The 25,775-nt window shown below is 56.2% G+C and overlaps 2 protein-coding genes across 4 annotated transcripts in view; one reads left to right on the top strand and one right to left on the bottom strand.

The window, feature by feature from the left end:
* The window catches only part of QRICH2 (glutamine rich 2), a 34,673-nt gene extending 22,200 nt beyond the window's left edge, over positions 1-12,473 (top strand). The window contains exons 9-20 of one of the 3 annotated variants that reach the window (XM_033182276.1): positions 1,430-1,681; positions 2,584-2,706; positions 2,809-2,883; positions 3,086-3,250; positions 3,383-3,504; positions 4,113-4,178; positions 4,401-4,502; positions 5,349-5,549; positions 6,183-6,330; positions 7,012-7,099; positions 7,831-7,959; positions 12,334-12,473. In XM_033182276.1, coding sequence (XP_033038167.1) covers positions 1,430-1,681; positions 2,584-2,706; positions 2,809-2,883; positions 3,086-3,250; positions 3,383-3,504; positions 4,113-4,178; positions 4,401-4,502; positions 5,349-5,549; positions 6,183-6,330; positions 7,012-7,099; positions 7,831-7,959; positions 12,334-12,380 — 1,518 coding nt within the window. In that variant the 3' untranslated portion in view covers positions 12,381-12,473. The other 2 variants (XM_033182275.1, XM_033182278.1) reach the window with 2 other exon arrangements.
* Positions 12,474-12,478: 5 nt separating this feature from the next.
* UBALD2 (UBA like domain containing 2) lies at positions 12,479-18,882 on the bottom strand. The gene is made up of 3 exons (XM_033182279.1): positions 18,468-18,882; positions 18,103-18,165; positions 12,479-13,563 (listed from the first exon to the last, which is right to left on the bottom strand). The coding sequence occupies exons 1-3, from the start codon at positions 18,585-18,587 to the stop codon at positions 13,252-13,254; spliced, it is 495 nt and encodes a 164-aa protein (XP_033038170.1). The 5' UTR covers positions 18,588-18,882; the 3' UTR covers positions 12,479-13,251.
* Between the last annotated feature and the right edge of the window lie 6,893 nt (positions 18,883-25,775).

The raw sequence follows: 25,775 nt of genomic DNA, 5'->3' as shown, positions 1-25,775 counted from the left end.
ACATTTCATATAAATGGAATCATACAACATACGACTTTTGTATCTGGCTTCTTGCACTTAGCATGATGTTTTCAAGGCTCATCCATGTTGTAGCATGTGTCAATACTCCATTCTTTTTTATGGCTTCATAGCATTCCATTCTGTGTCTATGCCATAATTTGTTTATCTAGTCATCAGTTGAAAGACTTCTGGGTTGTTTCCATCCTTTGGCTATTATGAATAATGCTGCTATGTACATTCATGTAGAAGTTGTTTTTTTTTTGAGACGGAGTCTCACTGTGTCACTCAGACTGGAATGCAGTGACTCGATCTTGGCTCACTGCAAGCTCCACCTCCTGGGTTCACACCATTCTTCCACTTTTCCAGAGAGAACTGGCCGGTCCCTCTGCATCCGGGGCCCTCAAAGGTGCCTGCCTCCGGGCAGGCTCTTCTGGTTGTAAGTGGCAGCATCTCTGTGAGCCTACACAAGAGGGTGCTGCCCTGGGGATGTGCAGCTGTAGGGAGTGGAGGAAAAGGGAACCTCCAGGCCATGGGGGAAGGGCATGTCTGCCTGTCCCTCTGCATCTGCTTTTGTGGGTACCCATGTCCCTCTCCTTACCCATCCTCTGAGCCCCCACGTCTCTCTCCCATTCCACTCTCAATCCACCTTGCTCTCCTTCGTGCTCCACAGTGGCTGCCCCAGCCCTGCAGAGTCCTTTCTGCTCCATTACCCACTCCTAAGAGAGGAGCCTAGGTTGGCCCAGCCTCTCTTTTTGAGCCCAGCAACATGTCAGAGGTCTTTGGCCAGTTGAGGGACCGGCTGCCCTTGGATCAGCTGTCTACCTGGGAACCCTCATTTGGGGTGACGAATGGGACCCACGGGATGCAGAGGAGAACACTGGTGCAAACCCCTTCCAGGGCAAGAGCACCGCCCAGCCCAGGAGAGGCCTAGGAGTAGTGTCAGCACCTGCCACGTTCCTGTATCGTGAGTTATTTACATGCTAGGTGGACAGAGCATGTCCGTTCTCCCTGGCATGTGAACAGTAGCATGTGCAAGCCCACCCCTCACAGCCCCAGAGCCCGGGGCGGGGCCTGTGTGTCATTAGGGTCTTCTGTATGTTTATGGCCCAGCTAACTGGCAGCAGCACTTTACGATTTAGCTAAAGAAGAGATATTCTCATGCTAAGCCAAGCCGGTGGGCTGGCTGGAGAAAGCTCCTCTGGCAAGGGCTTGGCTCAGAGTTGACACTGTGCTCCCGGAGAACTCTCTCTACTCACCGTTTACTGAATAGATGCCCATGATGGCACATGCTCTGGGAAGCACTGAGGATGCAGCCACTGCCCAGGGCGCAACAGGGAAAGGCACACAGGCTAGGAGCAGTGCCAGCATGGGCAGAGCGTGGCCATGACTGGCCTCACTGCCCTGCTGCTGCCATCTCTCCTGCATGCAGTTGGACAAGCTCAGGATGATCATTGAGAGCATGCTGACCTCCTCCTCCACACTCCTGTCCATGAGCATGGCCCCGCACAAGGCCCACACCTTGGCTCCTGGCCAGATCGACCCTGAGGCTACCTGTCCAGCCTGCAGCCTGGATGTGGGCCATCAGGTCAGCATGCTGGTGCAGCGCTATGAGCAACTCCAAAACATGGTCAACAGCCTGGTTGTCTCCCGACCCTCCAAGAAGGCCAAGCTTCAGAGACAGGTGGGGCTCTGCTCGCTTTTCTCCTGCTGCAACTGGACATGGCCCCACAAGGGAGGGTCACCCTGCTGCAGACCCACGGAAGTGGGGCGGGTGTTTGGGCCTCAAGGTCAGCTCTCCGTGGTGGAGCCCTTTAGCCAGATCCCAGAGGAGTCCCTGGTCTTTCTGCAGGTCCACAGCAAGGGTAGCAGCAGAACTAGCTTTGGGCACAGGAGACCATGGAGAAGAGCTGGCTTGATGGGGTGGGACAGCACATGCTGGCTGAGGACAGATCAGTGCCCTTCGCGTGCCCTGGAAACACAGGCCCAACTGTAGGAGATGTTGGCTCCCTGGCACACGGGTCTTCCCACCCCTTCTCAATTTCCCTCCGAAGGGCAGGCTCGCTGGTGGGGGTGGGCACAGCCAGAAGTCCTGGGTCCTGCCTCTTGGGCTGAGGAACTCAGATTTGGGCCAGGAGCAGAGGGGAGAATAAAGCCTACAGCCCAGCTCTCAAGCGCCCCGGGACAGCACATCACTCCTGAGCCTCTGTCACCTTTACTCACCCCCCACTGGCAAGCCAGGGTCCCGAGGCTAGTCCGTGGGGATGTAGGTGACGGACGCTTGTGTCCTGTAGGGGTGGACACAGGCAGAGGGCCTTCTGCACTGTTAGTGGGAAATTCTTTTCCATTGTTGTTTTTGAGACAGAGTCTCCTTATGTTGCCCAGGCTGTTCTCGAACTCCTGGGCTCAAGTGATCCTCTTGCCTCGCCCCAGCTTCCCAAAGTGCCAGGATTACAGGCACGAGCCACCGCTCCAAGCCTTGGAGATGTTTTAAGGGCCAACTTACCTGGGGGCGCAATACGAAGGCAGCAGGGGGTGGGATCGCGCCAGCAGCCTCCGAGAGCCTTCCCATCCCTCCTGCCGCAGGACGAGGAGCTGCTGGGCCGCGTGCAGAGTGCCATCCTGCAGGTACAGGGCGACTGCGAGAAGCTTAACATCACCACCAGCAACCTCATCGAGGACCATCGGCAGAAACAGAAGGACATTGCTGTGAGCGGCCACAGGGTGGCCGGGATAGGGCCGGGGCTCAGTGTGGTGCCCCAGCCCCGTAGCTGCTGGCTCTTTTTTCCTCTGTTCACTTGGCCTCCCCAGATGCTGTACCAGGGTCTGGAGAAGCTCGAAAAGGAAAAGGCCAACAGGGAGCACCTGGAGATGGAGATTGATGTGGTGGGTGCCAGGCCCCAGCAGCCATGCTGTGTCCCAGGGCGGTCTCGCCGGCTGTTCTTTGAGAGACTGAGTGGAGGGGAGCTGGCAAGAGGACTGTGGGCTCTCAGAAACATGCCTGGTGATAGGGGTTGACGCCCCCAAGGAATGGGGCCCCTCCATGGCCATCTCCCAGATGCGGGGACCTCTGTCTGTCTCTGGGCAGAAAGCCGACAAGAGTGCTCTGGCCACCAAAGTGAGCCGTATCCAGTTTGATGCCACCACGGAGCAGCTGAACCATATGATGCAGGAGCTGGTGGCCAAGATGAGCGGGCAGGAGCAGGACTGGCAGAAGATGCTGGACAAGCTGCTCACAGAGATGGACAACAAGGTAAGACAGGGGCATGGCGGGGCTCTCCATCCCACGGCCCTGCCTCCAGGATTGGGACAGCACCACCTTCTCCTGGGTCAGCCCCCTACCTGCTTCCTTAGAGGTCCCCTGGGCCCCCTTTCCCTGCCACAGCTGGACCGCCTGGAGCTGGACCCAGTGAAGCAGTTGCTGGAGGATCGGTGGAAATCGCTGCGACAGCAGCTCAGGGAGCGCCCCCCACTCTACCAGGCAGACGAGGCGGCTGCCATGCGGAGGTGACACCTGGGAGGCAGGGGAGGAGGCTGGCACGCTCTTCGGAGGGTGAGGGCAGGGGGGCTGGGGGTCCCCAGACAAACAGCTCCTGCCAGTGCACAGCGGGTCCTGCCCAGGACTGTCCCATGGTTGGAGGGACAGAAATTTAAGAGCTTGAAACGCTCTTCTAGCTCAGGCCCCTTCGTATTACAGCAGAGAAAGGGAGGAGGGGAGGCTTAAGGCTCTCTGGGTTTGGCTGAGCTAAGCTGGGCCTTTGGGACAGGGAGAGGTCCTCAATACCCAGAGCTGAGACAGCTCCTGGGGGCCTGGCCCGTAGGACCTGGCCCATGGTAGGCTTGAATTCCAGGATTCCCATTCGTGGTCGCCAGGGGGCCCCCGAGACTTGCACAGAGCACCCTCAGGGGCCCAAGGGAAGCCTGCTGGCTTTGGGTTAGGGCAGGGAGGTCTGGGATGTGAGCCTGGAGGTGGGAGCAGATGGATTCTCGGGAGCAGGGACAAGATCTGCACCCTGGTGGGCTGAGCTTCCAGCCTGCCTGGCCTGCAGGGTCGCAAGCCCTTCTGGGACTTCTGGGCAGAGCACTTACCCTGTGTGTACGTCCCATCCTAACAGGCAGCTTCTGGCACATTTCCACTGCCTTTCATGTGACCGGCCCTTGGAGACACCTGTGACTGGACAGTGAGTGCCCACACCACTGGCACATGGCCTCGCATGGCAGGGCTGTGTCTCCTCCCTTCTCCACCTGTGTCCACCTGTCCTCTCCCTTTCTTTCATGTGTCTACTTCCAGCCCTTGCTCCCTCGCAGGCGGGGGGCGGTGGGAAGGTTCTTTAGGCAGGTGGATTTGGGGGAGGGGACTTGTCCCACTCTGACCTGTCCCTTCTCCCTCTGTCCCTGCTCAGCGCCATCCCCGTGACCCCCGCGGGTCCAGGCCTACCTGGCCACCATTCCATCCGCCCCTACACGGTGTTTGAACTGGAGCAGGTCCGGCAGCATAGCCGCAAGTATGGGACAGCAGGGTCTGGGGCCAGGGCTCTGGATGGGGAAGGCAGAGGACAGGGGTGACTCCGGAGGGCCCGGCGGAATATGACAGAAGGCAGCGCTGTGGTATAGTGTGGAGAGCCTCCTCCTTGGAGTGGGACAGTGGGGGCCGCAGGCCAATTTCTGAACTAGCTCCCTGGCAGTTCTCAGGGCATGAGCGTAGGAGGCAGACCTAGTCACACTTGCCTTTGGGAGTTACGGTGGGACTTTGTCAAGGTCACCAGCTGCCTCTGAGAGCTCCTCTACTTCTCGACCTCTTCCCCAGCCTTTGGCTGTCTCAGCAACCCCGGGATTAGAGCGGTCGGGGGAGGGTCTGGCATAGCTCAGCCGGAGGGTGGGTTCAGCCAACGAAGGAGGCTGGCGGCGGGCATCTCATGCTCCCTCCGGCTCCTGCCTGCCTCTCTGCTGCTCCCCTTCTCCTAAGGATGGGAGTCCATAGTTCAGAGGACTTCAGGCTGCTCTTTGAAGCCCCATGGGTTCCAGGTATGCGGGGCCAGGTGCGCCGAGATGGGAAGGCCCGGGGCTGCCCTCAGCTCCTCCACTTGCAGGCAGCAGGGCTTTCGTCCATTTGGCTGGCCAACACTTTTCCATCTGAGGAAAGCCTTCTCGGCAAGTCTGGCCCTCAGATGCTGTGGAAAGGGCTACTGCTGAGGGGTCAAGCTGCCCAGCGACCCCCACCCTCAGCCAAGAGCCCATGGGACTAGCTGGGTCCTGCACAAAAGGGACCCGGAACTGAAGTATTCGGCTTACACAAGGTCAAGGCCCCCTCCATGGGCCAACCCTCCCTCTGTTCTGCTCACACCCTGCAGCCTCAAGCTGGGCAGTGCCTTCCCTCGGGGTGACCTGGCGCAGATGGAGCAGAGCGTGGGGCGCCTGCGCTCCATGCACTCCAAGATGCTGATGAACATCGAGAAGGTGCAGATCCACTTCGGGGGCTCCACCAAGGCCAGCAGCCAGATAATCCGCGAGCTGCTGCACGCCCAGTGCCTGGGCTCCCCCTGCTATAAACGGTATAGGAGAGGCAGGCGAGGCCATGGGGAGCAGGCGCCCAGCGACCAGGCTTGGCTTCTGCCCATGCACGGCTGTGCAGACAAATGCCTTGCCCCACTGCTGGGGAAGAAAAGGGAGTGCGTGTGTGTGAAAGTGTGGGTGAGGGGTGTCAGTGTGTAATGTGTGTAAGCCATGTGTCTATGGGTGTGTCAGTGTATGAGTGTAAGGGTGTGTATGAGTGCGTGTGAGTGTGGGTGTTTGTGTGCATGTATGGGTACGTGTGTATGAGTATGTGTGTGTATGTGTGTGTGCATGTGTATGAGTATGCGCGTGAGTACGTATCTTTGTATGTACATGTGTGTGTAAGGACCTGTGTGTATGTGTGTGTGAGCCTGTGTGTATGAGTACATGTGTATGTGTGTGAGTGCGTGGGTGTGTGTGCACACCTGCCCATGTGCACGGTCACTGGGGTGCCCTGGCCTCACGGCTGCTCTGCCCCCACTCGCCTGTTCCTGGGCCCCAGCTGCCCTGCCTCCCAGCAGCCCCTGAAGACAAGCTGCCCCACTTCCCTCTGGTCAGCCCCATCGTGGGTGAGTCCCAGACCACATCCCTGGCAGTCTGCTCCCAATGACTCCATCCTGTCTTCATCACAGGGTGACAGATATGGCCGATTACACCTACTCCACTGTGCCCCGGCGCTGCGGGGGCAGCCACACCCTCACCTACCCCTACCACCGCAGCCGCCCGCAGCACCCACCCCGGGGCCTGTATCCCACCGAGGAGATCCAGATTGCCATGAAGGTCAGGACCCTGCCTGGAGCCACCAGGGAGGGAGGCCCTGACACAGCTCCAGATTCCTCAGTCATTCTCTAAAGCCACCAGAAGTCATCTCAGCCAGCCCTCTGCCTTGAGGCAATTCCTTAATCAGACCCAGTTAAAGTCTCAGGTTCTTACCCTTTTCTTGAAAGAAAGATTTATCCCGGCTGCCTGCCTGCCCAGCAGCATTCCGGCCTCCCAGGCCTCCCACCATGGCCCAGATACCATTTCACCTCCCTCTACCTTCTCGCTCCACCCTAGTGGAGGTGGGAAGAGAAAGCCGAAGGAGGTGTGGAAAAGAGAAAGCTGGGTGTGGAAAAGAGAAACCCTGAGTAACTGAGTGATTTGTGCCCCTTCTGGGAGGTGGGTAGGTGCTGTTACTGTCCCATTCCACAGAAGATGAAATAGGGACAGGGTTGCCACCCACATCTCTGGCTCCAGGTCCATGCCCTTGCCCTGCTCATATGCGCTGTCATGGAGCTCGTGCGCCTGGGCTCTGCATGGTGGCTTCTGGGCACAGGCCATGCCCGGGTCCCCAAGGGGCTCCCAGAGCCCCCCAGGAGAGTTCTGAGACCACAGTGCTCTGTGTCTCAGGCCTGTGTGGAGGGGCCGGGGCCAGGGGGCTGTGGCCGCTACAATGGTGATGGTATCTGTCCACTCCTACAGCGTGATGAGGTGGACATCTTGGGCCTGGATGGCCACATTTACAAGGGACGGATGGACACAAGGCTGCCAGGCATCCTCAGCAAAGACAGTGAGTGGAGTCCAGAGGCCCCCAGGCGCCCCACTCGGGTCCAACAGGGCGTGCATCCATTGTGGGGCCTGGCACTTTTATGGGCCACTGGACCCTGGGTGTCTTCCTTCTCCCCTCCCCTCACTCCAAATGTTCAGGTCTCTGGAGAAGCCACCAGGTAAATGTTCACAGGTGGAGGACAGCTGTCCAGCCTCAGCCGTCAGCTGGGATGGGGTGGCCCCGTGTTTTCTTGCCAGCCTCCATCCCGGCTGCACTGCTGGGCTCTCCTGTCTTGGCCTCTGTCCACGATATCATCAGGGCCTCCTCTTCCTTCAAAACTCAGCACAGTGCCCTCTGCTGAGCCCCACTGCTTCAGCCTCCCAATGCCCGCCTCCTGTGGCAACACCCGGAACCTGCTGTTGGTCACTTCCCATCATGCATTTAGCTGTGTATGCGCCTTTCTAGATGCTTCCCCTCCTGCCCTGGAAACCCCAGGTCAGAACTCACCCCTCACCTGGCACAGGGCTGCCGTGTGCAGGTCCTCAGGGACTCTGTGTGAGTGGGTGGGTGGCCATGAGAATGAATGAAGACTGCTTCTCTGGGGCGTAGCCACAAATTCAGAATGACGAGGACCCCACTCCGTGGAGGCTGGCCATGACCAGCAGCCCTGCAGCCCTCTCCCCACGCCCAGGGGTTCCCACAGAGCTCTCACCGCTGCCTCAGCACTGACCCTTCCCTCCTGCCCCCATCAGGCTCAGGGACCTCAAAGCGCAAGTCCCAGCAGCCCAGGCCCCATGTGCACAGGCCGCCATCCCTCGGCGGCAATGGCCACCTGCCCTCCCGGCCACAGAGCGCCCAGATGTCAGCTGGCAACATCTCAGGTAACTTCCCTCTGGGTGGGGCATCCTGCCAGGCCTCCCTACTGGCCCTGCCAGCCCCCTTTCCTGCCATGTAGGGCCACACCTTTATCTCCCTGGAGAGGGGAGGGCCTGGGAGCCGAAGGAGGTGTAGAAAAGAGAAAGTTGTGTGTGGAAAAGAGAAACCCTGAGTGACTGATTCATGCCCCTTCTGGGAGGTGGGTAGGTGCTGTTACTGTCCCATTCCACAGAAGATGAAATAGGGACAGGGTTGCCACCCACATCTCTGGCTCCAGGTCCATGCCCTTGCCCTGCTCACGTGCGCTGTCATGGAGCTTGTGCGCCTGGGCTCTGCATGGTGGCTTCTGGGCACAGGCTGTGCCTGGGTCCCCAAGAGGCCCCTGACCCTGTCATGGAGGAACCTCTCTCTGCCGCCTGGCCTGGAAGATCCCTTGGGTCCTTGATCTCCCCAGGAGCTAAGTTGGGCCTGAAGGTCAGGGAGCTATGGACCCCAAGGTACTGGGCCATACAAGGCCCTGCAACCAGGAGGCTGGATCACTGCCAAATGACCCTGGGCAAGGTCACTCTTGACAAGGGCTGTCCCCTCTCCAGACCTCAGTTTCCTCATCTGTCATCAAGGGGGTGCTGGGTTACTGCTGCTTAGAGTTAGGGCCCCCCTGAGAATCTAATGAAAGCTGCCGACCTTCCTCCTGTAAAACAGTATGCACCCACATTCCTTGTGAATGCCTGCGGGAGGTTCAGGGACCCCCCGCCCAGAGCCTCCACCCTCCCCTGCCCCTCAGCTAGATGCTCTCCAGCATCACTCCAGCCCTCAGTGAGGGCATGTGGCTGAGGGAGGAGGAAATCACAACAGAATAAGTGGCTATGGTGGTCACGGCACCTCGCCATCATCTAGGGCCCCCCATAGGCCAGGTAGTTTAGGAGCTTTACACGGATGAACCACTTTTAATCCACGTACCAGCACTAAGAGGTAGGGACCATCGTTAGCACCACTTACAGCTGAGAAAACTGAGGCACAGGGAGGTGAAGGTCCTTGCTCTGGGTCACACAGCCAGGAAGCGGCAGAGCTGGAGTTCAAAGCCAAGCCCTCTGGCCCAGAGGCTGTTCTGGGAACGACAGGTCTCAGTGGTGGACAGTGAGCACAGAACTGTCACCCTGGCTCCCAGAACTCTGTTTTCTTGGGAATACTTGGCTCACTTCTCCCAGTGTCTACTCTAAGGGCACTGAAAATGCTCTGGAAGCAGGAGAGAGACACTGGTAGTCTCAGGAAAATTCCTGTGCCTATTGGTGTGGATGTCTAGTGTCTGTATTAACAGGAAACAGTACCAAAGAGGCAGCTCTTGGGCCCTGCAGAAGGACATGTTTGCTTATTTTTCATTCACAAAGATCATGAAGGGTGCTTCATGACTGCTTAGGAGCTCAGATGGGCTTGCACCGTGGCCCCCCGGCCCCAGCAGCTCCCTTCCAGCCTGTGTCAGCCCAGCCTGGTGAACAGAACTGCTGTCAACCTCCCTGGGCTTTGGGCAGGCTGGGGTGACCCCTGGTGGTTTTGGGGAATGTGTTGAGCATCCTCAGCCCCTCTGTCTTGTAGTTTCTTCACGTCAACAGACAGACAGACCTTCCTCCGAGGGCCGTCTCTCCCAGCCGAACACAGCCCACCCGCCCAGCTCTGCCGCGGTGGCAAACAGGGGGCTGGAGAGGCACATGGACATGCCTCCTGGGGAGGGGCTTGAGGAGCCCACGCGGGGGCCGCGGTCCAGCACTGCTCAGTGAGCGGAGGTATAAATAAATGTTCAGGAGGAAGTTTAGGTGTGGCGAATCTTCTCTGACAGTCCTGGCTCAGGAAGATGGAGGGAAGGGGAAGTACCCGCTGCTGGCCAGGCAGCCCCCCCCACGTGCCTCCAGACCCCCCCCAGGCCCGCCCACTCAGTAGACCTTCTCTTGGACAGTAGGCCTGGTTTGTAGCCTGAAAGTGAGTCCTCAGCTTCCGTTCTCCAAGGGCGCCAGGGCTTCGGGAGGGCTGGACACTGCACTGGGGACAGGGAGACTCCTGGCCCTGGGACCAGCTGGGCCAGCGCTCACCCAACCAGCTCTCTCCTGGCCTCGGCTAGACCCGGGGTGCTCTGCCTTCTAGCCTGGGGGGCTGGGGCCCGAGCTGTCAGTGTCCAGCACTCTGGGCGTGAGGGTGGCAGCTGCCTGCTGCGCTCTTGCTGCTGGCTCAGGGTGGTTCCTGACCCCTGGCGTGGGATTCCAGGCAGCAGTGCCAATGGCTGGAGGCGAACCCCTGCAGCTGGCTGGGCAGGTTTGTGTTTGCCACCCTCTGCTGCTCTCCCTAGAGTGGGCTGCTGCAGAGACAGCCGGGGCCTGAAAGCTCAGACCAGGGGCTGCTGTGGCTGGGATGCAGTTTCCCCATTCCCCTCCTAGAAAAAGACATCCAGGTGGCGGGTGGAGAGGTGGTGCGAGCCCAGCGCTTGTCGCTTGTCGTGATTTGCTTCCCTCTGCCCCAGCTCCGACACTTGCAGGCAAGGGACTCACTAAAGGTCTTGGCAGGTGAGGGGACAGAGGAGTGCAGGTGGGACTGGGCTCTGGCCGGTGCAGCAACTGCTAGAGACGAGCCCCCATCACTGCTCCAACCCACTGGAAGCTCCTGAGACCAAGGAGTCCCCTGACTTCCTGAGCTTGGACTCCAGCCAGATTCTAGGGGTCCCCCAGTAGATGAGAGTGGCCCCCCCACCCTGAGGTTTATAAAGCCCTGAAGTCACCAAAGCCTTTCTGCCTCAGAGGCTCCCCCCTTAGAGAAAAGGAAGTGCTCAGAGTTGAGAACGGGGCTCCCCCCACCCCCAGTTCCCATCTCCCCAGTATGGGAAAGGGATGTCTGGGGCAAGAGGCCCGCTTTGGGGGTGTGAGGAGACAAAATCACACAGGAAAGGAAAATGTGGCGACAAACAGCCCAGAAAAAGGCTTCTGCCCCTGACCCCGGCGTGGGCAAAGTGGGGCAGGCTTGGCTGGGTCAGGTGGGCGCTTCCTCCTGGCCTGTTCTGCGGAGACCCAGGGAGTCTTCGTGTAATGATGTCATGCTCAGAGCTGGACAGAAGAGAGGAGCTGCTCAGACAGCGGAGCCCCAGGCGGGCACCCCTGGGCCCCAGCCCCTTTCTCCCCAGGCGGGAGGTAGAGGCAGGGCCGCCCCTCCCCGGCTCCAGCTGGGCTCCTGTTGCTCTCGGCCCCACCCTGGCTGTGAAATGTCAGAAGGTCGGCTCAGTTTCCGGGTCTAGAAGCCAAATTCACCAGCTTGGCAGGGAGGTGCAGCCCAGCCCTCCTCACCCAGGCCTTCCCCACACCCACAGAAGGGCCTGCAGCGACATTCCCTAAACCAGCCAGGCCAACCCCCCACCATTCCCACACCTGGGCATGGCCCACACCTGGGTGGACCCCGGCTCTGGCCCAGGTCCTGGGGACGTCACAGCCTAACCACCCACGCGCTGAGAGGGGCTGCCCCTTCCAGCCTGGGAAAGCACAGGTGGGCAGGGGCGGAGGGACGGGGAGGAGTCTCAGGGGTTTCCAACCGGGAAACAAAACTGAAAGGACGAACCCAGCTTCTAAGTCCGTCCGTGTCACACGCAGGGGTGGAGGGGCAGCGGGCCCACCGTTCCGCTCCATTGGAGGAGGGGCTGCCCCACCGTGTGAGGGGCCGAGGAGGCCCGGAGGCAGGATGCGGTGGGTGCTGGGCCTGGCCCCTCTTGACTTTCACTTCACTTCCGGCCTGAACCTGCAGAACCCTTGCCCTGCCTGTGTTCCAGCAGGACTTGGGCCCCGCAGACCCCAGTAGAGGGCGAGGCGGGAGGACAGGACAGGAAGGGGCTGCCTGGACAGTGTGTGGCGGCGAAGGGCAGGGCTGGAGGAGGAATCCCAGCCATGCGGCCATCACGCCCATTAGCCAGGTGGACAGGCTCCCCACGCAGCTGACCTCCCGCGCCTCAGGACCAGCTGAGGACGAGCTGCTAGGCCAGGAACTGGTAGCTGTGTCCCATGCTGACGCCTACGGGGCTGTGGGGAAGGGGGAATGGAAGCAGGCCCCTCTGGGGACCCGCCAGCCTTAACTGACCTTTGGGTCATGGCCTCCACCCAAAAAGACATACTGCCCTGGGAAGCTGAGGGGAGGAATATCAGAGATGAGCCCAGCTGGAAGATGCCACCTGGGAGGGAATGGGGGCCATCAGGAGACCCCAGCTAGAAGGAAGCTCTCCCCACCGCAGATGGAAATGACTTCCAGCGCTCCGCCCTAGGACTCTGTGGGTGGGGGCTACACCGATGGGGCCAAGAAGGGAAGGTCACAGCAACTCAGGATGGACCCCGGCCCCTCCCCCATCCCCACACCAGCCTGGACCATGCTGTCAAGAGCCCCTGGTGTGACCACCCCCCAGTAAAAGACATCCAGACCGGCCCAATGGCAAGGAACCCCCACCCACCCCTTCTGAGGAGTCTGCTTTTCCCACCGACGGAAATAAAAGCACCGCAAACCAGGGAAGTTAGAAAAGTCTCTTTTTAAGTTTTTAAATTAAAATTTCACCCTGGTGAGATGGGATTCTGACTTGGGAACTAAACCCAAAGGCAGGCTCTCCACTTCGGACCTGGACGCGCAGTGGGAGGGGCAGGGCACCCAGGGCAGTCAAGGCCCCTGCTGGGCAGAGCCTGACCTTTCACCTAAGTCAGCTCCTCAGTGCCACATCAGCCAGGTGACAAGAGCTATGGGGCCACAACCAGCAATCAGAGGTGGGGAAGAGGCCATGGGGAGAGAGAGCCCTGATACCAAGAGGGCCTTCCACAACTTTGGTTTCAGGCCCTCCTGGGACCTGCAGCTGCTATGTGGCTGCCCGGTGACTGTGGGAGTGGGGTCCGCTTCCAGATTCCAGAAGGCATGGCTATTAAACGAGGCAACTGAGACACCTTGTGCCCGCAACATCACTCCATCGGCTCTGCAGTATGGCAGCCCTGGCCCCGAGCACCCCAGGTGTGCCAGGCCCATTCTCACGCACATTAGTTATATTTATATATTCATATATATTATAGTTATATATTAAAAACAGAGGAAAAACTTGCCTGAAAAACTCCTGAAGGACCCAAGTGGCCCAGGAAGTTTACTATCCCCCCCACCCACAAAAATTCTTTTATAAAATCTTCCAGTGCGATCTTCGGGAAACCCCCTGCCCTCCCCGGCTCCCCCCTCCCTGGCCCTCCTGTGTCTCCACAACCCCGGGCTGCCCCCAGCTCCAGCCCAGCGCCTGGCGGCGTCCAGTCTCATCTCTGGCCGTCTATGGCCGCCATGGCTTTCTGCTGGGTGGCCCCCTGCTGTGCTCCTGGGGGCCACGTGGGCTGTGGGCGGTGGAGGTGCTGGAAGGTGGTGGGGGAGGAGGGCGGGATCCAGGGTGCCTGGTGGCTGGGCGGGGACGAGGCCCAGAAGGGGCTGAAGTTTGCAGGTGGGGAGCAGGCTGCTGCTGTCATGGGGCTGTTGCTGCTCTGCAGGCCCTCGGAGGCGCGGAGCTTGGAGAACATGGCCAGCGCGTCGGGGAAGTTGGGCGGCGTGGCAGGGGTGTTGCTGGGAGTGCACATCTGTGGGGAGAGAACACGGGTGTGGGGAGGCTGCCTCGAGGGTCCCCGAGCCACTGGATGGGGCTTACCCAGGTCAGCCGCTCCTTTACTCCCATTTTTCAGCTTCATTCATTTTTGCACAAGCAGCTTCCATAGGACAAAAGCGCCCTCTCCCCGAGCCAATACAAACAAAACCCAAGAACCTTATCCAAACCAACAGTGTTTCACCAGGCCTGGACGTGACACCCCGAGGAGCATCCACAGTGAATGGTTAATTGCACCCACGAGCTAAGGTGTCAGATTGAAGCGAGAGGGCAGGGGCAGCCCAGGACACCACTGCTCCGCGCCTTCCCTGGCCAGGGACACCAGCTGGCTGCCCCACCAGCCACCCTCAGATGCTCCCAGGCTGCTGGGCAAGGGAGAGCGGCCAGCGGGGAGGCTCTCCCTCCTGTGCCAACTCTGGAAAAGTTAAACCACCTTGGTGGATGGGTTCACACCATATACTAAGGGTGACAGCCACCAGGCCTTGAAGGCTTTGCCTCCCTTATCTTTTAACAATGATACTTTGTGGCTTCAATTATCCTCTTTATGACAAATTAGGAAACTGAGGCCCAGAAGTCAAGTCACTTGCCCGAAAATGCACCCACAACAGAGGGCAAGTTGAGAAGACGTACCTCCCCAGCTCCCAAGTCTGCAGGCCCAAGTTCTTAACATCTACTGGGCCACACTGCACAGACAGAGTCAAGAGCCCCTTTATATCTGGGCCCCCTGAGGACAGAAACCAGGGATTTCAACGTCCTGTGTCTGTAGCCTCAGGCTGAACACACAGCTGGCCTGCCGTTGGCTGCAAGCTGGCAGTTTCTCAGTCTGTCCAGCCCCTCAGTCCTCTTCCTGGGGGTAGCTACAGTCCCCCATCTGCTGTCTTCTGCCACTGCCCTGGAGGCAGGGGCTGGAGTGCCATCCAGGAGTACCTCGCCAGCAGCATGGGCAAGAGGCAACACAGAGAACAAGACCACACAAAACTGACTGGGACCTCAAAGCTGCTTTCTCCCTTCCCAGGAAGCCACAGGAGTCCTCCTTTGAATTTCTCCTAATTTTAGCAACACTGGCCTCTCCCCCAGGCACAGGAGTTGGGGGAACAAGACTTGAGGGCTCTTCACCTTCAAAGAGGGAGCTTTGGCAAGGCACAGTGGCTCACGCCTGTAATCCCAGCACTTTGGGAGGCTGAGGTGGGTGGATCACCTGAGGTCAGGAGTTCAAGACCAGCCTGACCAACATGGTGAAACCCCGTCTCTATTAAAAATACAAAAATTAGCTGGGTGTGGTGATGGGTGTCTGTAATCCCAGCTACTTGGGAGGCTGAGGCAGGAGAATCACTTGAACCCGGGGGGTGCAGGTTGTAGTGAGCCCAGATCGTGTCACTGCACTCCAGCCTGGGTGGCAGAGCAAAACGCCATCTCAAAAAAAAAAAAAAATAGAGGGAGCTTTCACAGCCAGAAACCAGGGGTTGTGCTTGGGGGGATGTAAGCTACATTGAAGGGGGCCACTCGTACACCCTGTCCATTGAGCCCCACACCATGTCAGCACCCAAGGCACCAAGAGAGTTCTGACCCTTGCCTTTCTAGGGGCCCTCAGGGGAGGCTGAAGGACTCAGTGCAGAGGCCTGGCCCCACCCAGACCTTTCCCCTCCTCCCTCCACTACTCCCTGCCCCCCCAGCCTCTGGGGATGGCTTCTCGGCAGCAGGAAACAATGAATGAAGGGTGGGGGTGGAGGCCAATTGCATCACAGCATCGTGACCGACTTCCCCAGTTCCCTGAGCCAGCGAGGCCTGTCTCTTCAAACAGCCACCAGAGAACAGCAGGGATGATGGCTGGCAGGCCTGTGTTGGCCTGCCTGTGTGAGCTTGGGCAAGTTCCTGAACCGCTCTGGAGCTTCTCTCTGCTTTTGTAAAATCGGAGTTTTGAACCAGATGCGCTCCCTGGGCCAGTTCTCAAGAGAACCCAGTGTCCCCTGCACCCACCTTGTCCTCTCACTTAAAGTCTGTGGTGCCTTCCTCTACTTCCAACTGGGAAACAAACCCTCCTTATCAACTGGGAAGGTTCCAACTATGGGAATCTACAGTAATGTACATGACAATCATTTATCATGACTTCTGGTTTTGCCATTTTGCTGTTACTGGTCTCTAGCGTTTTTTCGTTTTGTTTTTTGTTTTTAATCTTTTTCTTTTGACTTACTTTGTCTAAAGGAAACTGCCAGGCCAGGCGCGGTGGCTCATGCCTGTAATCCTTGCACTTTGGGAGGCTGAGGCGGGCGGGCCACCTGAGGTTGGGAGTTCGAGACTAGCCTGACCAACATGGAGAAACCCCATCTCTACTAAAAATACAAAACTAGCCAGGTGTGGTGGCTTGTGCCTGTAATCCCAGCTACTTGGGAGGCTGAGGCAGGAGAATAGCTTGAACCCGGGAGGTGAAGGTTGCAGTGAGCCAAGATCACACCACTGTACTCCAGCCTAGTCAATAAGAGTAAAACTCCGTCTCAAAAAAAAAAAGAAAAAGAAAACAGAAAAGAAAAGAAAAGGCCGGGCGCGGTGGCTCAAGCCTGTAATCCCAGCACTTTGGGAGGCCGAGACGGGCGGATCACGAGGTCAGGAGATCGAGACCATCCTGGCTAACATGGTGAAACCCCGTCTCTACTAAAAATACAAAAAACTAGCCGGGCGACGTGGCGGGCGCCTGTAGTCCCAGCTACTCGGGAGGCTGAGGCAGGAGAATGGCGGGAACCCGGGAGGTGGAGCTTGCAGTGAGCTGAGATCCGGCCACTGCACCCCAGCCTGGGCGACAGAGCAAAAAAAAAAAAAGAAAAGAAAAGAAATTGCCAGCTGGGTGTGGTGGCTCACTCCTACAATCCCAGCACTTTGGGAGGCTGAGGTGGGAGGATAGCTTGAGGCCAGGAGTTCGGGACCAGCCCGGGCCACATAGAGAGACTTCTCCTGCCCCCGCCTTTCTCAAAAATAAAAGTAGAAAAAAAAAAAAGAAAAACCACAAACTTTTCGAGAGCAGGGATGGTATCCTCCACTGTGCCGCTAAAGCACTCAGACTTGGGCACTGATGGACACGCTGGTTATGTGTGTTACAAAACCTGCTGCCTTCCTTGAAGGATGCTTCAAAAGAGACTTACCATCTCCTTGGGATGTGCAGAGGAGGGGCAATAGGAACTAAACAGGATGCCAAACCAGCTCTTCCTGGGGAGCCTCCCTGTTCTTAGCCCCTCAGAATGGCTGTAGTATCTGGAAGTTCTGAGCTTTTTGAGATGGCCACAGCTGGTGAGAGGACACCTCAGGGATCCTCTGACAGGAGATGGCAAGGAGCTTCGAGGCTCAAGCACAGGCGGGCGCTTGGCCACTTCTCATGGTCAAGTGCAGGGGAGGGTGTCTCCTGGAGATGAAACCCTCTGGGGTTTCCAAGAGCCCTGTGGCCAGTACCACACTCCCACCGTACTCAAATGCCATTTTTGCTTGATTTATATACAGCATCAGCCATTCTGAGAAAAACTAGTTAAAAAGGTCAAGACAGACCCCTCTACTTGTCCTCTGTGACTAGATGAAAACAGAGAGCCAAAGGCAAGGGCACCAAGTGTTAAAAATCCCAAAAATGTACCTAGAAGCCACAACAGCTCTCCTGGGGAACAATGTTTTAAGATCCCTATTGCTGAGCCCAGCCCCTCCTCCCCGAGCAGGTCTAATAGGTAACTAGCGGGAAGGGTAGAGGAGGGATGTCCTGGGTCTCTAAAAAAGCAGGGTACCCCATGGCCAGGAGGGCAAAGGCTCGGGTCTGGGCCAGAATGACAAAGAAAGCAAATCCAGACCCGGACCACTTCTCTGTGTGCTGGGCTGGTGGAGCTCAACACAGAAATTAAAGACACACTCCTGGTCTTATCTTGGGCCAAAATCTGTGTGTCCTCCTGGCTTGGGGGATGTATGTCCTTCCAACTTCCCAGTCCCTTGGGCTTCGGAAGGGTGAACAGATCTTTGTGGCTAGAGCTCGGCTTCCTGAGCCAGGGTGGATTCATGCCTTTCCTGTTCCCTGTAGCGCTGGGTGTGTGTGTGTGGAGGGGGAGGGGGGAAACCACTCAACAGCACGAGAGGGTCCCCATAAACGCCAGCACCCCCAGCGCCCTCCCTGGGCCCTTCGCGCGGGCTTCCCAGTGTCCCAGACGTCCGGGCATCACCCGAATCCCCTCCTCATCCCATGGCTTTGGGGTCCCCCAGCTCCTGAGCTCCTCGCCAGGCCCCCGGCCTTCTCCCCCTCCCTCCTACCCCCAACTTTGGCGCCCCTTCCCCCCAGGGACCAGTGTCGGGCACCAGTCCCGAGGCCAAGTAGCAGCAGCCCGGGAGGCGGGCCTCAAAGTTGGAGGCGCCAGCGCCGGCCCGAGAGCTGCTCTTTCCTGGAAGACATTTTGGCTCTTTGTTTACATTCGCGGCGCGGCGCTCCCCGGCAACATGGCTGTCACCGTCGCTCTGACAGCGGCCCCGGCCCGCGCCCCTGCCCGCCGCCGCTTACCATCTGGTGGTGGTGGTGGCTGTTGGGAATGTTGGTTTCTTGGAAGAACGTGCTCAGCGCGGTCTGCGGACAAACAGGGCAGTGATACCGCGGGCCCGGCGGAGGCAGGAAACGCAGCGGCCGGGCCCCCCACCGGCTCCCCCCGCCTCCGCGCCCGGTCCGCGGCCCCCGACCCTCGGCTGCCCCACGTGCAGGGGGAGCCAGTCCCGGCCCAAGCCCCGGTCCTGCTTAAGACCCGCTAGCGGGCGCCGATCGCCTTCCGGGCCAACAACAGGAGCGCTCCCCGCCCCCGCCGCCGCCCGGCGTCCCCGACCCCCGGCGTCCCCGACCCCCGCGGCCCGGCCCCGCGGCAGCCAGGTTCGCACCTCGAACTGCCAGTGGGCGGCCTGCAGCAGCTGCTTCGCCTGGTCGGCCGCGCAGCCCGCGGCCAGCACGAACTGGTTGATCATGACCTGGTGCCGCAGCTCGTCCATGTTCACCGACATGGCGCGGCGCGGGGCCCGGCGGCTCCGGCCGGACGCAGACGCGGGGCTGCGCGGGCGCGGGAGGCCGGCCGCCCAGGGCTCCGGGGCTCGCGCTCACCGCCGCCGCCGCTCCGCCGCCCGCTCCGCCGCCGCCCGCCCGGCGAATGTTGTGGTTCGGCTCCCGCGGCCCGGCCGACACCACAACAACAGCGCGGGGCGGGGCTGGGCCGGCCCAACGTTCGGGGACCGCCGCTGATTGGCCGGGGCGCCGCTCCGCCAGCGCCCGGCTCCCGTAAGGACGTTCGATTCGAATCCTGCGGCCTGTGGGGCCCTCACTGTTTCTCTTTTCGCCCGGCCGCGCCCATTGGCGGAGCTCGGCGCCGTGGGGCTCCCCAGCATTGGCCGGCCGCTGTGTTTTGGCCCATTCGGCCTCGTGGTTGGTCACGGCCGGGCGTTCGGGGCGGGGCCGCGCGCGCTGATTGGCCTCCGTTGGTCCTGTTTGAACTCAACTTGAAAACCCGGAGTGCCTGCTGATTGGCCGAGGGCCCTCTGTTTGCTGTTGTAGGCTTGGGGGTGGTGCGGCCAAGTTCATTCATTACTTCATTGAAACAGAACATGCTCAGCTGGAAAAGCAAGACAGAGTGGCTTTGACTCATTTCCTCTGAAAGATGTGGTCATCTCGAGAAACAGAATGATCAAAATAGAAAACAGAGCCTTTGCAGCTGCTCAAGTCTCAAAAGCATGTAATTTTTAAAAATAACTTTCAAGCAGCCCAATTTTTCAAAAAAATCTTTTATTGAAACATAACGTACATTAGGAAAGTGCGATGTCACAGGTACAGCTCCCAGACTTTTCACCAAGTGAACACCCAGATCAATTAACAGAACGTTACTTGCACCCTAAGAACCCGCGTCCTGCGCTCTTCTAATCACTACCCACCGCAAGGATCGAGCAGTCTTTTCTTAGTTTTTAGACCAAAGACTTTGCTCTCTGAAGATGGAAGCCAAGATTTATGTACAATAAATATGATATGCAAGGAAATATGCAAGGAAAAAAGTGAGACTTCCTCAGTGACCAATATCCCAAGCCAAGAATTTTTTCTTGTTAAATCGATTGACCTAACTGAAGCTTTAATTTCTTTTTTTTTCCCTCTGGCTTGTCACGAAAGCTAAGATGAAGCTTTAATTTCTACCACCTTTTAAAAAAACAATGGGTGGCAGTAGGGGTGGAGTCTGGGGTTGGGGTGGCTTACACCTATAGTCCCAGCGCTTTGGGAGGCCGAGACAGGAGGATAACTTGAGGCCAGGAGTTCAACACTAGCTTGGGCAACATAGCACAGACTCCATCTCCACCAAATAAAAACAAACAATAACAAACAGTGAGTGTTTCTACAGAGATACTGTTTCTCAGTCATAGCCCTTTAAAGCCCAAAATTTGGTGGTGGTTGTTAGATAGGGCTAGAGTGACATGATCATGGCTCACTGTAACCTCAAGCGATCCTCTTGCCTCAGCCTCTTGAGTAGCTGGGACTACAGGCACACACCACCATGCCTGACTAATTTTTCAATTTTTAGTAGAGATGAGATCTCACTATGTTGCCCAGGCTGGTCTTGAACTCCTGGACTAAAGTAATCCTCCTGCCTCAGCCTCCCAAAGTGCCGGGATTACAGGTGTAAGCCACCATGCCCAGCCCCAAATTTGTTTATATGTGCTGAGCGTCCATCTTTTGGATTAGGGTTTGATCTTCAGGGCTGTGTTTGAGAATTGTGGGGGTAGGAAAAGAACTAGGAGTTTAAGCAGATTGGGGAAGAGGCAGAAGAGATTGGGAAGATAAATATTGTTAGGGATTCGCTGCTAAGAGTTTCTGTTTCAGGAGAACTTAGTGAGTTTTTGATCTGAACTACTAATTACAGAGTGTATTTTAACTAAAGGTCTGCAGAACAGAAGGAGGCTTATAATAAGAAAGCATGCCGTGGTTCTATCTTGACTTTGCCTACATTGGATTTAACTCCCTATCTAAGAAAACTTGACAATATGTATTTTTAAAGTTTACAAAGAAGAAGAAGATTACAACTAATGTTAATGTTTCTGTACTGATGAACAAATTCAGGTACTACATTGAGCTCATTCCATTTGGTTCGTTTTTTGTTTATTTGTTTGTTTTGAAGGAGTAGGAGTCAGCTTTTTCCTGGGAATTGCCCTGAAGTACACATGGGCTGGGACCTGGTGTGTGGCTGGAGAGTCCAGTACAGCTTGCAGCCTTCCCATCCAGTAATTGCAAGGTGAAAACAAAAGTGAGCAGCTGGCAGCATAGATTGCCAGGGAGCTCAGGCCACAAGCAGCCCAGAGGAAGGAAGTACTGTCACTGTGGAGCTCCAGGTTTTTACAAGTACATGTGGGTGTCAAACATGTCAGGGCCACGAATAGGAGGGTCTACCCTGGGGAGAGACATTTCTGGATGTAGTGGAATGTCCCCTATGAGCCCGTAGGTCTTAATTCAAAAGTAAGTTCCCAAGGAAAGCAAGAGTCCAAAATTGCCAAACCTGTTATTTCCTGGATGTGAAGGCAGTTTATCCAGTTTATGTAATGTTTAACAGTTGCAGGGCCCAGCTGTGGGTACCTGGGCGAGGCATGGAGGGCAAGGCCCCCAAGCCAGAGACTCACGTTCTAGTTATCTTCTGTGGGCCTAAGGTCACTCAGGAAGAGACAAGGAGAGCAACAGAGCCTGTGATTTGTGGTCCTGAGATGTGGAAGTGCTTAATCCACATTTCGGCTTCTGAGAATCTGGTTGGAGATGACTAGCTGGGAAACCTAGGACTGCCCACTCCTGGGAGAATGAATGAGGTCATGTTTGTAGAGGGCTTTGAGCTCATGGGATGAAAGCAACTTCCTAAATGCGAGGTATTATTAACTGAAGGTACTATTATTTTAATCTGAGAGGACAATGTATGGTAGGTAAAACAGAGCAATAAAAATATGCCATGGGCCGGGCGCGGTCGCCAGCGCCTGTAATCCCAGCACTTTGGGAGGCCGAGGCAGGTGGATCACGAGGTCAGGAGATCGAGACCATCCTGACTAACACGGTGAAAGCCCATCTCTGTTAAAAATACAAAAAATTAGCCAGGCATGGTGGCAGGTGCCTGTAGTCCAGCTACTCGGGAGGCTGAGGCAGGAGAATGGTGTGAACCCGGGAGGCGGAGGTTGCAGTGAGCCGATTTTGTGCCACTGCATTCCAGTCTGGGCGACAGAGCGAGACTCCATTTCAAAAAAAAAAAAAAAAAAAAGGCTTGAATCACAAATAAAACATGGTATCCTCAGAAAGAAAATCCTTGTTACATCAATGGTCTGGGCTTCAGGACAAGCGGTGAGGCAGCAACCAAGAAGAGAAACAGTCTTAGCAGTATTTCCTCCGTTCCCGGATAACAAGGTTGTTGTGAATGTAAGTCATTGAATCAGTCCTGAAACAGGCACACAATAGCCGGACCATAACAAACAGCTGCCAGTTACCAAGCACTTCCTGTGAGCCAGGCAGCTCTCTACGACTTGAATGTCTATTAACTCATTTCAATCCTCCCCCAAATCCAGAATCTCATTTCACAGGTGGGGCCTCTGAGGGATGGTGGAGGGGAAGAGTGTCCAGTTGTGGAGTGAGGCAGTGGTTAGCTCACCCATGCTACCTCCCTTCCTGTTGCAGCTGTCACTTCTGTGGGACTCTCAAAGGGCCCCCTCCCCAAAAGATCTATGGAGGGCACTGAGAGTTCCGCTGGAGATGCCTGAAATGAGTGAACCCTCCCCGCCTCCGTGGGGATGGGGAGAAAAGGACATCAGCTCTCTTGGGTAATGGGTTTGGGGGAAGGGTGGCGAACTGGCATTCCCAACCTCCATCTCTGCAGTGCATTAAATTCTTTTTCTGGCCGGGCACAGTGGCTCACACGTGTAATCCTAGCACTTTGGGAAGCTGAGGCGGGCAGATCACTTGAGGTCAGGGGTTCAAGACCAGCCTGGCCTATATGGTGAAACCCCTGTCTCTACTAAAAAAAAAAAAAAAACAAAAATTAGCCGGGCGTGGTGGTGCATGCCTGTAATCTGTAATCCCAGCTACTCAGGAGGCTGAGGCACAAGAATTGCTTGAACCCCGTAGGTGGAGGTTGCAATGGGCTGAGATCACGCCACTGCATTCCAGCCTGGGCGACAGAGCAAGACTCTGTCTCAAAAATAATGACAATAAAAAATAAAAATAAATTATTGTTCCTTTCTTCCTCCTTTCCACCTCTTATTTCCCTAAATCCAAACAGATCCAACAAAGCTGAAAGATGGAACCTGAGGGCTCTCAGAACTCCCAATAGGCCCAAGGTTCAGAGGGCACAAAATTCACTCAAGGTCATGAACGCTCCCTTTCCTCCGACTGACTGATGGCAGCACTGGGATTAGATTCAGGTTCGGTTGATCAAAAAACTCATTTCCTTCCTCCCTTCCTTTCCTTTCCTTTCTTCCTTTCTTTTTTCCATCCTCTAATTTTTATTTCTTGCTTCCCTCCTGTTTCTTCAAGATGCCAGGACAAAAGGACAAGGTGGCCAGGAGAAGCAGAAAGGTGTTGAGAGGAGAAGGAGAATGGGAAAGGGTCAATAAGAATACAGTGAAAACAAGCAGCACCAAGGCAGCTGGGCAAGGCTGGACTCACACGCTCCCTGAAGGCTCGGGTCCAGGAGGCACTGGTGGCACGATGGTTTTCTTCTCCTTTTGTGGATTTCCAATGCTATTGCTAGCCTTTGTTTGTTTAACATAACTTATTTTTTGCTGCTATTTTCCATTGCAAATTTATGCTTTGTGTTTCTTTTCTTGGAGACAACTTCTCGCTCTATCACCCAGGCTGGAGTGCAGTGGTACGACTTTGGCTACTATAACCTCTGCCTCCTGGGTTCAAGCGATTCTTGTGCCTCAGCCTCCCTAGTAGCTGGAACTACTGGCATGCGCTGCCACACCCGGCTAATTTTTGTGTTTTCAGTAGAGACAAGGTTTTGCCATGTTTTCCAGGCTGGTCTCGAACTACTGGTCTCAAGCGATCTGACTGCCTCAGCTTCCGAAAGTGCTGGGATTACAGGTATGAGCCACCATGCCTGGCCAGTTTTTTTTTTTTTTTTTTGCGACACGGTCTTGCTCTGTTGCCCAGGCTAGAGTGCAGTAGCTCAAACCCTCAACTCCCCTGGGCTCAAGTAATCCTCCAGCCCAGCCTCCTAAGAATCTAGGACTACAAGCACACAACACTACACCTGGCTGGCTTTTATTTTTATTTTTATTTTTTGCCCAGGCTAGTGTTGAACTCCTGGCCTCAAGCGATCCTCCCACCTTGACCTCACAAAGTTCCGGGATTACAGGCATGAACCACTGCGCCTGGCCGTTTTTTTTTTCCCCTACTCTTTTGCCTCAAAGAGGAAGGAGACTGTGTAGAAGGGTTTCTTCTACTCCAGGCACATCCCCGTCTTCCTGGGCGATGAGAACAGCTCTGTCTGTTGGGAACACACTAAGAGCCCAACTCTGTGCTAAATTCTTTATTTGGATTTTACATCATTTAATGCTTTTTTTTTTTTTGAGGCAAGGTCTCGCTATGTTGCCCAGGCTGGTCTTAAACTCCTGGGCTCAAGCAGTCCACCTGCCTCGGCCTCCTAAAATGGTAGGATTACAGGTGTGAGCCACCATGCCTGGCCTGGGTTACATCATTTAATACTCACAACTACCCAATTAGGTGGGACTCTGCCTATCTCCAGTTAACAAATGGGAAAATGATGGCGGTCAGGGTGGCTAAGTGATTTGCCCAACATCACTCGCTAGCTCAAGGAGCTGAGATTTGAGCCCAGATACTTGGTGTCTGCTTCCAGAGCTGGCTCTCTTAATTATCACATTCGACTTTTTAAGCTCTGTCCGCCCCCTGGAATCCCCCTTAGCTCTCCCTCAATGATACTGAAAAGATAGAAAAGCTTATCTGTGCTGTTGGAAGCAGCAGGAAGGTGAAAGCCAATTCCCCAGTGATGAATTCATTGCTGGCTTATGCCAGATTACATTTTTCACCAAATGTCACATGTCCCACAAGGGACAAAGGCTGCACCACTCCCAGCACAGTTAATGGCATTTCCTAAAAGCAGCACTCTGACTGGTGAGTACTTTCTGTCCTGTACCTGCCAGCCCAGTGATAAGGTGGCCCTGCCTCTGCTTGCTAGGTGTGTCTAATGGTAGGTGAGTCCCCGGCAGTCTTTTTTTTTTTTTTTTCTTTTTTTGAGACACTTGCTCTGTCGCCCAGGCTGGAATACAGTGGTGTGATCGCAGCTCACTACAAGCTCCGCCTCCCAGATTCAAGCGATTCTTCTGCCTCAGCCTCGCCTCCTTAGTAGCTGGGATTACAGGCGCCCACCACCACGCCTGGCTAATTTTTGTATTTTTAGTAGAGACAGGGTTTTACCATGTTGGCCAGGCTGGTCTCAAACTCCTGACCTCAGGTGATCCACCCGCCTCGGCCTCCCAAAGTGCTGGGATTACAGGCATGAGTCACCACGCCCAGCGCTGGCAATCTTTTCAAAGAGACACTTGGCTGGACACAGGAGGTTGCCTCTCTGCTAAAGAAAAGACAAAGAGTAAAAGCTTTCTAAGGAGGGTCCTCCTTCTCAGGGGTCCTTAGTTATCTGCCCCGACTCAAGACTCCCAGCCACTTTCTCTGGGGAGGACAGAAATGGATGGGCCTGGAGCTAGGCCACTATAGCTTCATGTCCAAAACACAAGAGACCTGTTGTGGCAGGCACTGACTTCAGATATGAGGCAGCTTTCCCACCTGGCCCGCCTTTTTTTTTTTTTTTGAGACAGTGTCTCAGTGTCGTTTCAGCTGGAGTGCAGTGCTACAATGCAGCTCACTGCAGCCTCGACTTCCTGGGTCAAGTGATCCTTCTGCCTTAGCTTCCTGGGCAGCTGGGACTACGAACATGTACCAGTGCCCCAGGAGGCCCCCAGCTGCCCAGGCCAGGTCTCAGCCCCATCTCCGTGGGTGCGCCCTGCAGGATGGTGGGTGGGAAGCAGATGTAGAGGTAGCAGTTTTAAGTATGTAAATTTTGATCTACTGTAATTGAAAGTAAATAATTTCTAAAATTGATAAATCAAGAAAGAGCAGTATAATCATTTTGTTCAGGCCAAGGTGGACAGATTACTTGAGCCCAGGAGTTCAAT

The sequence above is a fragment of the Trachypithecus francoisi genome, unplaced genomic scaffold (assembly GCF_009764315.1).
Source record: "Trachypithecus francoisi isolate TF-2019V2 unplaced genomic scaffold, Tfra_2.0 Lachesis_group20, whole genome shotgun sequence".
NCBI lineage: Eukaryota > Metazoa > Chordata > Mammalia > Primates > Cercopithecidae > Trachypithecus > Trachypithecus francoisi.
This window is presented reverse-complemented; position numbering and strand designations above follow the sequence as displayed.

Bases quoted from the DNA above. Each gene is read 5' to 3' on its own strand.
- UBALD2 (XM_033182279.1), bottom strand. From the start codon at position 18,587: ATGTCGGTGAACATGGACGAGCTGCGGCACCAGGTCATGATCAACCAG. The intron at 18,166-18,467 runs GTGCGAACCTGG...GTTTGTCCGCAG, and splicing joins CCGCCCACTGGCAGTTCGAG to ACCGCGCTGAGCACGTTCTT. The intron at 13,564-18,102 runs GTAAGCGGCGGC...CTCTCCCCACAG, and splicing joins GCCACCACCACCACCAGATG to ATGTGCACTCCCAGCAACAC.